The sequence below is a fragment of the Dipodomys merriami genome, unplaced genomic scaffold (assembly GCF_024711535.1).
Source record: "Dipodomys merriami isolate MVZ:Mamm:240054 unplaced genomic scaffold, mDipMer1.0.p SCAF_22, whole genome shotgun sequence".
Taxonomy (NCBI): Eukaryota; Metazoa; Chordata; class Mammalia; order Rodentia; family Heteromyidae; genus Dipodomys; species Dipodomys merriami.
Window position 1 is genome coordinate 2258218 of NW_027203604.1, and position 13944 is coordinate 2272161.

Consider the following 13944-nt stretch of genomic DNA (forward strand, 5'->3'; position numbering starts at 1 on the left):
ATATTCAGAAGTAAATATGAAATAATGAAAATCAATGGTGTGATAACACTGAAATCACAAAACAAGGATATTAGTAAACCATTCATGTGGTGTTCAAGAACACAAAGGATGAACTGGGGCATGACTCAAGTGGTAGAGGACCCAACTACCAAGACCAAAGATCTGAGTTCAAACTCAAGTATTGCCAACAAACAAACCAAAAATATAAAGGATAGCATGTTTACAGTGAAAGAAAAGGTAGAAGGATCAAATGGAAAAATGGTATAATGTTCCTTTCTTCTTGAATCCTATTAAAATGTCTGATTTTCCCCTAAATATCTGATATCTTTAAGCTTAAAGCTTCTTGGCCTGGTTGTACATATGTTCTTCTTTTTTCCTGACATCTTTTTTTTTTTTTTTTTTTTTTTTGCCAGTCGTGGGGCCAGAACTCTGGGCCTGAGCGATATCCTTCAGTTCTTCAGCTCAAGGCTAGCGCTCTACCACTTGAGCCATAGCGCCACTTCCAGTTTTTTCTGCTTATGTGGTGCTAAGGAATTGAACCCAGGGCCTCATGCATGCAAGGCAAGCACTCTACCACTGAGCCACCTTCCCAGCCCTTTCCTGACATCTTTAACTATGTACATGAAGTCTTTACAATACTCAACTCACCCATCTATAGAATAAGCTACTCTTTACATTCGTTTTCCATAACGTATCAAACATAACCATCAACCAAATAGTTGTGAATAATCATGAATACTTGGATAAACATATCCAATATCATATGTAGATGCGGCTGGGAAGATATGTAAGTCTACCTAAAAGATAAGTGAAGAGCAACCTTTATCATTACTGAGAGATTTATGATAATAAAAAAGAGCCCTTGCACCATATATAACCCTACCATACTGTCTAACCTGACCTAGATTTCCTCTTTCTTTACTGAGTAATCATCTTGTGTTTATTTAAAAAAAAAAAACTTCATCATTTCTTCATCTCTTTCCAGATTTCTACATTGCACTACAATTCAGCTCTTTTATAGGTCTTCCCTTTGGTCTACATTCTAATCCTGAAATTTTCTCACTAGTTCATTAATATTTTACACAGGTACTTGTATCTTATTCTTGGCACTAGTCAAGATCTCTGTGGGCACACTGATTTGAGAGTCTGGCCATGACTCTTCCTAGAAAAACCATATAATCAAGCTTTGTTTCTGAAAAAGGTAAATTTAAAAGTATTTTAATTATTGAAATTTATTTTCACATTTATCATTTTTGTCACTATTCTTGCTTTTAAGACAATGTACTACTGTACATTTGTCTTTTAACTTTAAAATTTTTCCTCTTAACTCCAACAAAGCAAACAACTCAATGAGAACATGTCATAAATCTGTTTGTAGAATGAATAATCACTTGAAAGATGAGATTTGTCTCCATAGAATTGCTTTGTTTTCCATATTGCTTCATTGTTTTCCCCAACATATCTACATTCTGTAGCTCCAGAATACATTAGTTATAAATGCAACATCTTTTTGGAATGCTTAAACTAGGAAAATATTTAAATCATCAAATACTTATATTAGCTTTCAACAGCCTATTTTCTCTCTATATATGATCTTTTTTTTCCCTCTCTACAAATTTAAATGATTCTACTGGACTCTTGGCACTAAAATAAAGTTTTCTTTCCCTTCATGGACATTTGATTCAGATTAAATCCATGCCTAAATCTACTGAAGTAGTAGATAATTTAATTGGACTAAGATAAGACAGCATCCACAAACATGTACATGTGGACATTCTCCAATAAATATATTTTATTCAGGGTTTAATTATGAAATAAAGTGGAGTGACAGATAAAGAACATTCAAATCACAAAGTAACTGTGCAAGTTTGAGAAATACAAACCTTTGTTCTGAAATCAAGTTACACAAAATCAAATGAAAATGTAGTTAGAGAAAAACCAACCTTGAAAGTCTTTCTAGAAAATAAGTACTTAGTATGCTATTTTCTAGTATTAGTCATATAACAGAAAGTCGTATATTTATCTACCATATTTTGAGAAGTAAGTTAAACAAACGTAATCATTCTCAGTACTGATATTCTTATACGAGTTTTTTAACACCACCCTCCCTCAGGTAAAATCAGAATTTCTTGAGTTAAGAGCTCAGAAACTAAATGGAAGTGTAAGTTTTACCACTATGTCTAGCTTTTCTGGAATCATGGAATTTTCACAGTAATATTGCTCTATGGAACATTGCATAGGAAAGCCATCAAGTGAATCATGAATGAACATCAGTCCCCAGACAATAGTCAATAGTTGACGGGCACCCCCAGGAGAGCTACCTTCTGTGAAAGGTAGCAGAACCAAGTTACAAGCACAACAGGACGAAGCTCCCTACCATTGTGGAGGGTGCCACGGCTTCACAGTGCTAACTGAATGACTCCTCCCATAGTATTGGAATATAGGTTTTCAGTTTTATCCGTGAACAAAAATCAGCTTCACCCGGGATGATACAGCTCCCGAGAAGAACCATTAGATTTAAGCACTGTACAGTTGATTATGAGTCTAAAGAACTGATCATTACAAAAATAATAATTTTAATGAAAAAGTCCACTTCCCACCCTTAAAATAAGATAAACAACTTAAAATTCAATCATTACATCCAATATGAGAAAGTAAAATTGGACAATATATGTTGAAATGACTACGAAACAATATACACATTTATATATCTAAGGACATATAAAGGTTCTAGGTGTCAACAGAAGCAAGAGATATCAACTATGATTTTGAAAGACCTAATACTTTAAATAGCTTTTTTTTAACTGCATGTTATTTTTTGTGTTATATATGAGTACTTATGTGCCTCTAAGGAACGTATCAATAAAAATGATAGGAAATTAAAAATCATAGGAAATTAGGTAGGTGCTTTACACCTGTAATCTTTTCTAGTCAGGGAGCTGAGATCTTAGGATTTGAGTCAAAGCCAGTCTGAGGAGCAAAGTTTATGATACTCTTATCTCTAATTAGCCACCAAAAAGCCAGAAGTAGACCTATGGCTCAAATCTAGTGCTAGTCTTAAGAGAGAGAAAAAAAAAAAAAGCTCAGGGACAGTACACAGAAATTAAACCTATTCTAGAAGAAAACTCAAGGGCAAATTAAGATAAATGAATGTTCAATTTTACCAATGAGAGAGAGAGAGAGAGAGAGAGAGAGAGAGAGAGAGAGAGAGAGAGAGAAAGAGAGAGAAGAAAATATAGCAGTAGAGATTAATTTTCAATTATATCAGTAAGGTTTAAAGAAATACAATATATAATGGTAAAGGTACTAAAAATATGACCTTCATTGAATACTGATAAACTGGTACAAACCAAGTAGGGGTCTGTTTGACAATGTGTTTTAAAAGTATCTTCCATTCAAAATGTAAGTTGAATAATATGATGTTTTATAATGCCAATGGTAAAATCTTCACAATGTGCATACAGCAACAAAACTCACACACATGTATTTCTTTACAGAACTTCAGTCATTCTGGATAAAAATAAAAAATTTCTTGATATATGATCAAAAATACTTTTCTCTTTGTGAACTTTGTGTTATTACTTTCCTTCTCACTGTTGGTTTTCTTTGACAACTTTTCTTTCTGTTCTCATATTTTTACTACATACAAAATAACTTAGGCTAGGGCTGGGAAGGTGGCTCAGTGGTAGAGCGCTTGCCTCACATGCATGAGGCCCTGGGTTCGATTCCTCAGCACCACATAAACAGAAAAAGCCGGAGGTGGCACTGTGGCTGAAGTGGTAGAGTGCTAGCCTAGCTGAAGAGCTGAGGGATAGTGCCCAGGCCCTGAGTTCAAGCTCCACAACCGACAAAAATAAAATAAAATAATGTACACAGTAGTAATAAGTAAACAGTAGCAATGAATGTCAGGTACCCAAGGCTCTCACCAGTAATCCTAGCTACTCAGGAAGCTGAGATCTGAGAATCATGCTTTGGGGTCAGGCAGCTGGGACAGGAAAGTTTGTAACTCTTATCTCCAACTAACCAGTGAAAAGTAGGCTTAAGTAATAGAGTGCTAGTCTTGAGCATAAAAGCTCAAAGATGATGCCCAGACCCTAAATTCAAGTCCCAGGACCAGCATGCACACACACACACACACACACACACACACACACACACACACACACACACACACACACACACACACACACACACACACACACACACACACACAGAGAACAGCAATGAAGGTATACTTTTTTCCTGTTGATTTTAATGACAGTGAAGTCTTTCTTTGACAGTACTGGAGTTTGAATTTAGTACTTGCTAGAAAGGTGTTCAACTGGTTGAGCCATGTTTCCAGCCTAATGTGAAGTTAGTTTTTATTTATTTGGCAGCCCATAAAAACAAATTCAACTAAGTTTATTCTAGAAATATATGTTAAAAGTATACTGAGACTATCAAAAAACAAGTAATACTTTAGACAAAGAGGAGCTAGAAAATTATGGCTCATTTTAAAATCACTTATACATAAAAACCTAAATACACATGGTATTAGAGAAAATTCTTTTTTTTTTTTTTTTTTTTTTTGGTCTGGTCGTGGGGTCTGAACTCTGGGCCTGGGCACTGTCCCTCAGCTCTTCAGCTGAAGGCTAGCGCTCTACCACTTGAGCCACAGCGCCACTTCCAGCTTTTTTCTTTTTGCTTATGTGGTGCTGAGGAATCGAACCCAGGGCCTCAGGTATGCAAGGCTCTACCACTGAGCTACCTTCCCAGCCCTAGAGAAAATTCTTTAGTGCCAAAATATATTGTAGCACCAGTGAATAATATTAACTTGAAGTAAAGCTGACTGCTCTCTGGAGACAATAGATCTTCAAAGATGGATAGATTTAAATGGACAGATAACAAAAGTTATTTTTGAGCCTAGAGAAGGAAAAGTAAAGACATGGAAACTGTATTCTCAAGGCTTATTCAAAGACTAGAGAGTTCAGTCTTACTGGTAGAAAGAGTAGGCATTGCTCTTCCCATACACATTAACCCAGCTTGACCTGTTGATGAGCCATACTTCTGCTGGCCATTAGAACTGTCAGAGCTTATAACAGATCAGAGTTTGTGCTCATTCTTTATTGCAACACAAACCTTTTCTCCTGAGTTCCCTTATCAAAGGTCCATACTCTTAGTTTTGTATCTTGACTTTTTCTGCACTTTGGGATCTTTCTGATTATTTTTCTGATCTCTTGTTTCCTTGCCTGTTAAATATGTTTCATGACCTTACTTTTTATCATTGGCTTTACTATCAACTTTCATTACAAGAAAATCTTTATTAAATATTTTATTAATTCTTTACAATGATTTTATTAAACATGTTATTGTTTATGATGGTATGACTATGTTGCCCCTCTTCTTGAGAATGAAAACCCTCTGCACAATACACAATTAGTTGTGGTTGGATAAAGTTGTAAGACTGAATGAGAAATTATTCTTCAGCAGAAAATTCTTAACAAGACTATGTTTTAAGACACAGGTACAGAATAACTAAGAGGCTACTACTGGGGTTTGACCTCTGAATCATATACTTGCTTAGCATGTTTGCTTATAGTTGGTGCTCTACCACTTGATTCACACTTCCAATCTCAGTATTCGTTGGATGTTTTGTAGGTGGAGTCTTGTAAACTTTTTTTCCCTTCAAATTGAAGTCCTCTGGATATCCTGAATAATGAAGATTATAGGCATGAACCACTGGTGTCCAGTTCAAGGGGAAATTTTACATTAAAATACCTTTTACTTTAGATTTGCTTTGTTTGAGCAGGCCTTGCGGTGTAGCTGAAGCTAGTTAAGAATTTGTTATATATTCTATACTAGAGTAGAACTCAAAGTCCACCTGTCTCCTATGATCAAAGGAAAGTTTTATATAAATATGTATTTTATATTGTTCCTTCAAAATGGATCTATATGAAATGTGAGTTTGCATGAATTTTCATAATTAGAAAGACAAGACTCTGAAAGAATGCGAAGTATTTGCTTCACTTAAAGAAAGCGCAGATCATAATATTTATTTAAAAGGGAATTGTTTAACTTAAAACAAATACAAGTCATTCCCAGTTACCAAATCATGGGGACTTAATTAGCAATTCAGATCCCTTGTAGCACTCTAAAGATACAATCGTGGCAAAAAGATGTCATTTGCTTTTCTGTTCTCAATTTCAGAGCAAAACCTCAAATTAAATTCTTAAGGTCTTCAAGACCTCCAAGTTCATATATGTTCTTCATTAAAATAGTAACCTCAAATAGAAAAAGAATGACGTCTTAACTATGGTATTTTCATTCTTTCAAAATAGTATGAAGTAGACTGTGAACTTGTTGAACTTTGCAAATTCTCTGAGAGGTTTTTGCCATTTCCTAACTTGCCAGCCATCTTGGATTGTGTTGCATGAAGTTTCTGCCATTTTCAAAGCAGCGCTGGTCTTTAAGAATTTGAAGGCATTCACACCGCAACTTTTTACAAATCCACATGAGAGCCTCAATAACTGCTTCTGTAAAGAAGACAAAGTCAGAAAAAAGGGTTTCCTTTCATTAAGACTTCTGCTTAGAGTTTGTTAATCAAAACTTTGTTCTACATTTATATCTAGCTAGAGGCAAGTGCAAAAGGAACTACTTTCTGTAGTTTCCAGAGAGGAGTTTTTTAAAAGGAGAGGTGGTTAGAAATGACCCTTGGAGTGATTGCAGCACATTGTACATTCTAATGCTGTGTTAATTTCTCCTTTCTTTGATATAAAACAGAATCCTCTACTTCATTATTTAGTCTAGTGAGAGTAGCATCATTTATTAAGCATTTATGTGTGCTAACAGATATTCTAAGCATCTTCTAAATTTTTAATCGTCTAGTAGTTTTATGAGGCAAGTTTCATTATGCCAATTTTATAAATAAAAAACTGACATGCAAAGAAAGGAATAGAGTTCATTTTTCATAATCTAGTAATGGGTAGAACAGAGACTCTTAAATACTTTTTTATACTCCTCAATTTTAAGTTAATAATTGTGTAATTTTACCTCTTTGATGTCTTTCATTTTGCTTTTGATATAATTTTTATTGTGCCGGTCCTGGGGCTTGAACTCATGGCCTGGATGCTGTCTCTGAGTTTTTTGTGCTCAAGGCTCACACTCTACTACTTGAGCAACAGCATCACTTCCACTTTTTTCTGAATAGTTTATTGGAGGTAAGTCTCAAGGACTTTCCTGTCCAGGCTGGCTTCGAACTGTGATTCTCAGATATTACCTTCCTGTAGGATTACAGGAGTTAGCCTCTGGTGCCTGGTTTCTTAAATAATATTTTAAATTTTAATACAATTAATTACTCCTGTTTATTGATATCTCATTAAAACACTTTGGGCCATTAGCATTCAGCCACACATATGGGTTACACAATTTTCTACAATATAATACAGAAAGACAATTCAGCTTATGGACCATCATTTACCTTGCTTGTAAAGACAGATATTATTTCATATGTCTCCTGTCAGCCTCTCCAGACCTAGCATCACACAATTTCAATATTTTAAGAAAATAGGATTTTTTTATGTCTAGCAGAATATATATAATCATGTTAGTCCATTTTTCTTTATATGGATAAAACATTTCAAGGCTTAGTTTGAAGAGCCATTGTGATAATTTTACACTAATCTTCCATAGAAAAACTAAAGAAAGCATTCTGAAGGAAAGGCCCATTGAAAAAGAATCTGGAATGTCTCGAAGATAAAGGCCAAAGAGGCCTTCTAACTTTTCATACACAGTCCTTTGCATGCGAGAAAAATATGCACAGTTGATAGCTAGAACTACATTGATTTATAAGTAGATTTGAATGATGGAAAGTAATTGTAGTAAATTACTCTGAAAATAATCTAAAAGCATCAAAATGCCTTCATTTCCCTACCAGTACTGAGTGCCTCGTTTAGTAAAGAATGAAATATCATCACTTCTGACATTTCTTCCTCTCACTTTGGATAAACAGGGCCTGAACCTGATGATAACGGCTTGACGAAATGCCAACTTTGGGCAATGTTTGGGGTTTAACTAGCACCCAAATACACGTAGGTGTGATCCATTACTGGCTCTGGTTTGGCTCAGGCAGGCCTTGAGTTAAACATGCTGCACAAAATAATCCACAATGACAGGTGAGAATATTTAAATGTTGTTCTGTGTTTAATGGAAATGCTCTGCACAATATTTAAACAGTGATAAGTGTGAATACATAGAATAGTAAAAGATTAATGAGTTAGTCAATAAAATCCATGCTGAGCAATAGAAACTGTACCCTGCTGCACATTCCTCCTTAGTTCATGGCCTTTTCGGGCTTCACAGCGAGCAGTATACATTTACAACTTTCTATTTTCTTTCTCTTTCTCTCTTTTCCTTCCTTCCTTCTTTCCTTCCTCCTTTCCTTTTCCTTTTCTCTCCCTCTTTCTTTCCTTCATTTTCCTTTTTCCTTCCTCCCTTCCTTTTCCTTTTCTCTCTTTCTTTCCTTCATTTTCCTTTTTCCTTCCTTCCTTCCTTCCTTCCTTCCTTCCTTCCTTCCTTCCTTCCTTCCTTCCTTCCTTCCTTCCTTCCTTCCTTCCTTCCTTCCTGCTTTCCTTCATTCCCTCCTTTCTTTCTCTGTCCACACATGAATCACATTCAGATGATCCAGTATCTTCACATCTGAAGAGCCTTATCTTAATCAGATCTTTGAGGACCCTTATTCTGTGCAACTCTGCATGCTTGGGGAGATTCTAGTGCTTATATCTCAGACGTCTTTAGGGACAGGAATGAGAGATATTGCTCTTCCAACCACAGGAAATACTAGACATATGACCTTCTTGAGGACAGGACCTCATATCCTCATCTTTCCATCACCAGAACACACAGGAATTACTTGGCACTTGATGGGCACTCAATAAATGTTTCATAATTGCTTCAGTCAAAACCATTTATTTGGTATCTACCATATGGCAAGATACACTTTTAGGTGGTGAGAGCTACGGCAATGAATAAAGTAATGTTCTTGTTCTTATGGACCTTACACTGTAGTACTAGGAAACGTAGAATTTGCACAGAAATATGAATCAGATGTAAATATGCAAACAGGAGGAATTAGAAGTGCAAAGCTTCAGCAGTTCAACATGCTGCTTGGATTTAAGAAGTTTAAGGCATAACACAGCTACAAAATGAAGCTTCTCAGTGATAGATGGGGAAACAATGCAAGGTGAATTGAGGTGGGCAGAGGATGACGGTATAGGACTTTGTAGTCCATGGTGAAGATTTAATTTTAACTCTGAGGTGGAAATCCATCACAGAATTGGAGTAGAGGCTGGCAAAATCTGACTTGTGTCTTGCCAAATTACTCTGCTGTATTGGGCACGAACTGTAAGAAGGTAATGAAGGGAGCAAGGAAACAAGATAGGTAAGGGCAATACTCCCAGGAAGAAGTCTCAGTGACTTAAGAGTGGCTGTTGAGGTGATGGTGAGAATGTGTGGCATTCTGGATCTATTTTTGAGATGGCACTTATATCATTTGGATGTTGTGTGAGGGAAATAGAGTAACTAAGACTGACTTTAAGGATTTGAGCTGTGAATTAATAAGTTGAAGGAAACACCACTTACTAAACTGGTAAGGATGGTAAAACATTCAGAATTGTTCATACTATACCAAACACAAATGATATAGTGAAAGGTGGGAATGGGATATTGGAGTTTAGGAGAGAGACTGGGACACAAAATTTACATTTCAAAGTCTCACAAACCTCAAGGTGGATGAATTCCTGGGGAAGAGAATCCGTGTTAGAAAGGAATTAAGTGCCAGGGTATTCTTGCACTGTGGAGGTGAGGAAAATGAAGGGAAACAAACAGTGGCATCTGTGAACAAGCAGGCTATGGGGAACAAATGGGTTCAAGAGAAAGGGTGTTCTGGAAGCCGAATGATGACATTCTCTCAAAAATGCTGCTGTTGAGATGCCAGGGAGATAAGTATTTTGAAATAACCATTTTTGTCATTATGGATGAGACTGTATTTTGATGGAGAGAGAAATGTATGAAAAATATTCGTGGTTTTCTAAATGCCTTTATAATGTGCCCAGCAGAAAGAATCTTTGCTGCATTTCTAAACATTGACAAACACTTAAAACTATTTAATTTAGGGATGACTGGTCAAATAAATATTAGGATTTCCTTGCAGTGAAGACCAGATTGGTTTGTCATCTAGAGCTCTTTTATTTGCAAATTTTCCAAAGATATACTAGTTTTAGCTTGTTTTTATTCCTTATGTTGCAATTATTTCCCTTCTACTTGAAGACTAACAAGTCCATAAAATAGATTAATGCAACTCTAGCACATTCCATTTTCTCTGGAAAAACAAAACTCGGTTCAGGGAGAATCGTTGGAAAAATACTTTAACTTTTTACCCCATTTTACCCCATGGTGGTAATAGAGATTGAATATCAAATGCTCCAGGCCAGAGATTAACTATGGGGAGTCTTCCATTGAAAATGAGACACCTCTATGTATTTATTCTCTTGAGAGCTATGTTAATGATTAGTCTTATTTAATTGTACTTCCCTACCTCCTAGTAAAATCGATGATAAAAATATTGTTTGTGCATATGTGATTTTCTGTGTCTGAATCATAAATCTATTTTGCATATAATTGTATTTTGTAAAATATTATTGGGATAAACATAAAGCATATGAAATATTGAAAATGATTAAGGGAGCAAAAATTTCTCACTATTCTGCCAATGTACATTACAGATTTCTTAAAGTACCATGTATAAATGAAAGCTATTGCACATTATACTTTCATGATTTGTTTTTCACTTTTCTACAGAAAGGAAATTTACAGTAGGTCCAGACAGATAAGAGGAAGCTGGTTGGAAAAGGACAGTGCAAAACAAAGTTGACAGATTGAGTTCATAATCTGAAGCCATGATCTAAGAACAGAAATATTCCTGTGCATAACTTGTTCTGGGCAAAAGGGGTTTTAAAGGTGTTGGAATTTTTTCTTGTTTCTTAAGTTGCTGTCTGACTATTTTCCTCTTGTTAAGGATATTCTTCTTAACAATGCTATAGACATATAGTTAAGTATTTCTGTTTGATATTCATCTGTCCTAGTTCTTAGGAGGTGTTCTTTGTTGAGTCAAAACGTGTGTTCTTTGTTGAGTCAAAACGTGTGTCCTTGAATTTTAATCTGATAAACAATCTGTGCTAAAAATGCTTGGTTTGGTTCCAGACTAAAACAAAACAAGAACCAATCAAACAGCCTTTACTAGATTAAAACTAAAAGTATGCAGAAAGAAAGGAACCATTGGTGTGTGGCCAACTTCCTAAATGACCACTCAGGATTGCGAATTCAAGAAAAGGCTAGGCAGGCTCAGTATGGGGAAACAAAGACACAGATCAGAGGGACAATAGTTGGCTGCATTTCTTTTTAAATCATTGGAGCTAAATTTGCTTTCTCATATGTATTTTATTATTTAATGTCAAGAAGTAGAAAAGAGGTTACTAAATGTCACTGATAGGGATCAAATAGAGCAAAGTTCAAATTCTAGATTGACAGTTACCAGGAGATTTTACCTACTTATCTGCCTTCTGCATCTCTCAGCTTCTTTAAACATGGATGGTGGTTTAGCGATGTAGCTTAGTGGTAGAACATTACCTAGCATGATCAAGGCCCTGGGCTTGATACTCAACACTGAAAAAGGCAATTAAAAAAGGGAAGGAAGGAAGGGAGGGAGGGAGGGAGGGAGAACAGACATAGAATGATGACAATCCAAAGATGAGATTTATGAGTGATGTAATAAGAATGACATCAAGAATTCCTCTGACTAAATCAGGCCACCCCACCCTCAGCAGCTTTTCTTATGACTAAATTACCTGTCCCCCAACCTTCTGTAAGAGATGTTTTCTGATGTCATGTCAAAACCAGCTTTACAATTTCGGTGTGGGGGGGGAGGGGGGTATAATTGGGTGGGGGGAGGGGGGTAAAATTGGGTGGGGGGAGGGGGGAGGCGGGGAAGGGAAGTGAAGGGTAAACAAAGGAGGAGGCTGCAATGCTTGGTAAGAAATGTATGCATTATCCTGCCCATGTAATTGTTGCCCCTCTGTACAGTATGTTCTCAAATAAAATAAAATACAATTAAAAAAAAAAAAAAAAGAGATGTTTTCTGAAAAATAGTGCTGATGTATTCACAGGAAAAAAGAAAAAGAAATTCATGGGGAAAGACTAGTGCAAATTATAGACTGATACATTTTAAATATTTCTTGAGAATGGATGCTTCTCAGTTATGAATAAGACTTTTTGATTCATTTTTGTGAGGTGTTTAGTGCAAAACATACAACATTATAAGGAATAGTTTTGAACTTTTAAATACCTCACTAGGAATAATTAAGATAAGTAAAATGGAGGGGATTGATATGTGATATTATCAAATATCACATCAAAACTAAATGTTTTCACTCACTACACATGAGTTATATTTCCAGGTGTCACTTGAGAAAATTAAGAGATTATATATCCATCCAGGATTTAAAAATGCCATGTGGGGCTTCATAAGTAAATAATTACCTTGCTTCAAGGGTATCTAGGATCTACATATCTATTTCTTCATCTGTAGTTATACAACAATGTACTTACACAATTTATCAGAATATCAAAATGTATAAAAGAAAATGTCAATAAATATTAAAATGCATCTAATTCAGGATACCTTTGCTTCTAGTCACTTCCATAACTAGTCTCAATTGTTCACTGACATTATCAATCCAATAAATCTGTGCTTTGAGTTAATATTGATGACAAAATGGTAATATATAGTATCAATAACATAGCATCTATATAGCTAGGGGCTTCCATAGGGCCACATAGAAAAGTATGAATAACAGTACTGATCACATACTGGACACTGAAGCCTTGGAATGATGTAAGGTTAGCCCATGCATTTTATTCGACTTAACAGATAAACACAAATATATCCCAGTATATTCTGGAAGATAAAATCTTGAATCATTTAAAGACACAACAACAAAATTAATATTCATCATACTTTGGTTTATTGTAAAATTTAGCAAAGTTTTCTTTGTAATCCCTGACCCCTTACTCTGAAAACAAAAACAAAGACATCATTATTGCTTATTCTTTCCCCTACACTTTGCCTAAGCTACTGTAAGAGAAGGGAGAATGTTTTATTGTAAATAAATAAAAATAAAGATGTGACAGAGAAAAATAAATCAGACTAGATGAGCAATATTAGGAGCAACAGAAATGTCATTAAGCAGTTTAAAAATAAGCTTCTTTAAAAAGGTTGCCTCATTAAAAAAAATCACACCAAAAATATAGCAGCAGAGAAGAAGAATGCATACAAGTCAATTGCACACCAGTCCCGTGCAGAAAACAAAAACAAAAAACTTGGGTCATTAGCTAAAGCAGTAGTACTCAGAATCCAATTTGGGGTGCTTTGATAGTGCCTGTGAGTCCTCTATTATAGAGCTGTCACTAAATTGGTCCAAGTCTGATGGAGTCTGATGACCTGGGACGTCGTCTGCCAAAGTGTCCAGATAGCTTCCCACAGAGATACCATCCATTCCATCACTGCCATCGTGTAGGCTGTTGTAGCTGCCATGTAAAGAGGTGCTCTGACTCTCCAGTAAACTGCACAGGCTGCCACTGAGGCTGCTGCCCCGGCTGGTAATGGTGGCTTTCTCCTCGATCATCCACTTGATGGACTCAATGCTCTCATTGATAACGAGCAACTGGCGCATGAGCCTAACATCTGTGGCTCTGAGGTTAACCTACGGAAGAGAGGGAGAAAGACATGCCAGTTACTCTCTACAACGCAAACAACACAAAACAAATTCATTTGAATCCTGTTACTGCAATTCACAATTTTAAAATCACAGAGTAAAATGCAAGTAATTATACTAGAGTTCAAGACCACTTTGG

At 35.8% G+C, this 13944-nt stretch overlaps 1 protein-coding gene across 2 annotated transcripts in view; it reads right to left on the reverse strand.

Moving 5' to 3' along the window:
* Window positions 1-13032: 13032 nt before the first annotated feature.
* Lurap1l (leucine rich adaptor protein 1 like) overlaps window positions 13033-13944 on the reverse strand; it is a 43658-nt gene continuing 42746 nt past the window's right edge. For both annotated transcript variants that reach the window (XM_070033179.1, XM_070033178.1), the window contains one exon: window positions 13033-13793. In XM_070033179.1, the coding sequence (XP_069889280.1) occupies window positions 13419-13793 (375 nt within the window). In that variant the 3' untranslated portion in view covers window positions 13033-13418. The remainder of the gene's footprint in view (window positions 13794-13944) is intronic.